The following is a 2568-nucleotide window of genomic DNA, read 5'->3' on the forward strand; positions in this document are numbered from 1 at the left end:
CTATAACTCTCCAGCAGCTGCTCAATGAGTGTCCTTTCTTTTTTCACTTGTTGCAGAAGGGTACATTCTCTTCACTTCTTTGGTTAGCATAAAATGCAGAGTTTTCAGCTTCCATTTTCATCGAGCCCTTGTAATTTTTTGTAATATCCCGAAAAAAAAAATATATATAGACCATTTAATTTACTAGTCTTGTTATTACTCGTATATATGTCATCGTTATTAGGTGCAATATGGATAATAATCAGTTGTATATATTGTAAGTTGTAACACATTATGTACTATTAAGATTATTTAATTATTATAATATCATCATATTATAATCATATTATGATTAGGATATTTTGTACATATTTAGATAAGTATGTTTATAGTTGTTATCTATGTGTGCAATGATATGTTACGTTTCTTAGTTACTAAGCAACAACGAAGGGAAAACCAAATTGTTCACTATTTGTGAATTGTGATACACCGACTTTGGAAGCTATAAATAGCCCCCTTCCCCATACATTTTTTGTTAACTCGTGAAATTTGGAAAATCACTATTATTTCTTAACTAGGTCCATGTAGTTAAGTAAGGTATGATTTTGGGAACTCTTCGTCGTAGAAATAAGTAATAATATAATGATTATTCTATACTATTATAAACCCTATCATGTTATATTATCATTATAGTACTCACATGATATATTAACTGTCTTTATCTGAACATATGGTTGTCATATTAATACTTCTGTCATAATGTACTATTGGCCAATTGTAGCATTCGGGATACGATTACGGGAGAGAGATGACATTATAAATTTATCCTGTGTACATGAAAGGGGGCACGACCTCATGTGAACTAAGGTTCTGATTATTACTGGTGAAAGTGCCAGGGGGTTTACATGGGTCTTAGATCTGGGATCCTGTGTACATGGAGGAGGGCTTAGCCCAGGGGAGTTTTACTCCGTAATGTCTCTCTATTCAGTAATGGTAGACCGGTATGATTGTATAGTGAGATCTTGCATTCTGAAATGACAGGTTGTGCATGTCTATTTAATAATTTATTCGACTCTGTTCACGTGACCTATTTTTAGTCTTTGTTCGACCAGGAAGAAGTAAAATAATAGAATGGAGGTAAGTAGGGCCGGTGGAGGTGACCGGAGTCATACTCAGCCTGTGGTTGGCTGATCATGTTACTTTCATTCTTTTTCAGGTACAAGTGTCGGGGGAAGGTCAAGAGTGAGGAATTTCAGATGACCTAATAGGATGAATAATGTTATCGAGATATTAGTTTTTTTTTATCTTTAACAAGTGTATTTATCTTTATTCTTGTTATAAGCCTTGTATTCTCCGAAGGGGGAATACGGCGGTGACGCCCTTGTATTTCCGCTGCTATCTTTTATTAATAAAAAGAGCTATTTTGAGCTGCCTGTCTGCTTTTCGGGGGCGTTACATTTTTCCTCTGAGATTCTTCCTGTTGTAGGATAGCAGCAGCTTTCTCTACACTTGGAAGGGGAGACATCATCAGGATATTACTCCTTAATGTGGAGTAAGATGGATTGAGCCAATTGAAGAATTGAAACAGCCTTCTTTCATCTTGCTCCTTGTGATGAGCATCCAACCAGGCATTGATTTCTGCTGTCATTTGACTGATGGGGGGCCAGTCATTCATGAGCTCAACATTTTGCCACAATATCCTAAGTTCTGTGAAGTATTCACAGATACTTTTGTCTCCTTGTTCCAGGTCATAGAGCTCTTTGTTGAGCCTGAATTTGCAACCACCATTGCTCACAGAAAACTTCCTTTGGAGATAATCCCAGATCTCCTTTGCAGTGGAGGAGTACATCACAGATCTCCTGATCTGAGGCTCCATATTGTGGAGCAGCCAAGCTATGAGCTGACTATTGCAGGTGATCCAGGCTGCTTCTCTCAGTGGATCATTTGTGGGTTTCTTCACCACTCCTGTCAACAGTCCCAACTTCCTCTTAATGCTAATTGCAATCTCCATCTGACGTTTCCACTCATAGTAGTTGTCAATTCCAGAGAGCTTATTGTCTACCACAATGGGGTGAGCACTCTCAGCTGGATGCAAGTACAGTGGGTCAGATGATTCGAGGATGGCATTAACAGTGGGTACCAGAGTACCAGTAGGAGTTGTGATAATATTATTGTTTGAGTTATCAGAGATTATTGTGTTTTCAAGGTTTGCCATACTTAGATGTTAATTGTTTTTCAAAGAGAGAAAGGAAGAAGAAGTTTGGTGCAAGTTCTCCTTACTGCAAACTCAGCTTTATATAGACTGAGTGAGCCTCTTTGTTCTTGCAGTAAATGCTCAACAAGATTGGTTATCCGTCTCCTCGATCCCATGGCTTTGATACCATGTTGAGTAAATGCCAATGTCAGGAGTAGAAGACTTCATTGTTGAGCAGATTTGTTGTGCAAGCATTGAATGTGTTTTTGTTTGTTTATTTGATTGAATAAATAAAGTACAAGTGATAGCAAATTATATACAACTACTACAACTACTTTCTAGGTAATACCCAGTGTACGAAGGTGCACATCATATGCTAGTCTATTCATAGTACA

The 2568-nt window shown here is 37.5% G+C and overlaps 1 protein-coding gene across 1 annotated transcript; it reads right to left on the minus strand.

Moving 5' to 3' along the window:
- Positions 1-1384: 1384 nt before the first annotated feature.
- LOC141651010 (uncharacterized) lies at positions 1385-2194 on the minus strand. The gene has a single exon (XM_074458740.1). It carries the CDS (start codon positions 2192-2194, stop codon positions 1385-1387), a length of 810 nt encoding a protein of 269 aa, XP_074314841.1.
- Between the last annotated feature and the right edge of the window lie 374 nt (positions 2195-2568).

This window comes from Silene latifolia, chromosome 4, assembly GCF_048544455.1.
Source record: "Silene latifolia isolate original U9 population chromosome 4, ASM4854445v1, whole genome shotgun sequence".
Classification (NCBI taxonomy): domain Eukaryota; kingdom Viridiplantae; phylum Streptophyta; class Magnoliopsida; order Caryophyllales; family Caryophyllaceae; genus Silene; species Silene latifolia.

Excerpts from the sequence above, each read along its gene's own strand:
- LOC141651010 (XM_074458740.1), bottom strand. The coding sequence starts at position 2,194 with ATGGCAAACCTTGAAAACACAATAATCTCTGATAACTCAAACAATAAT.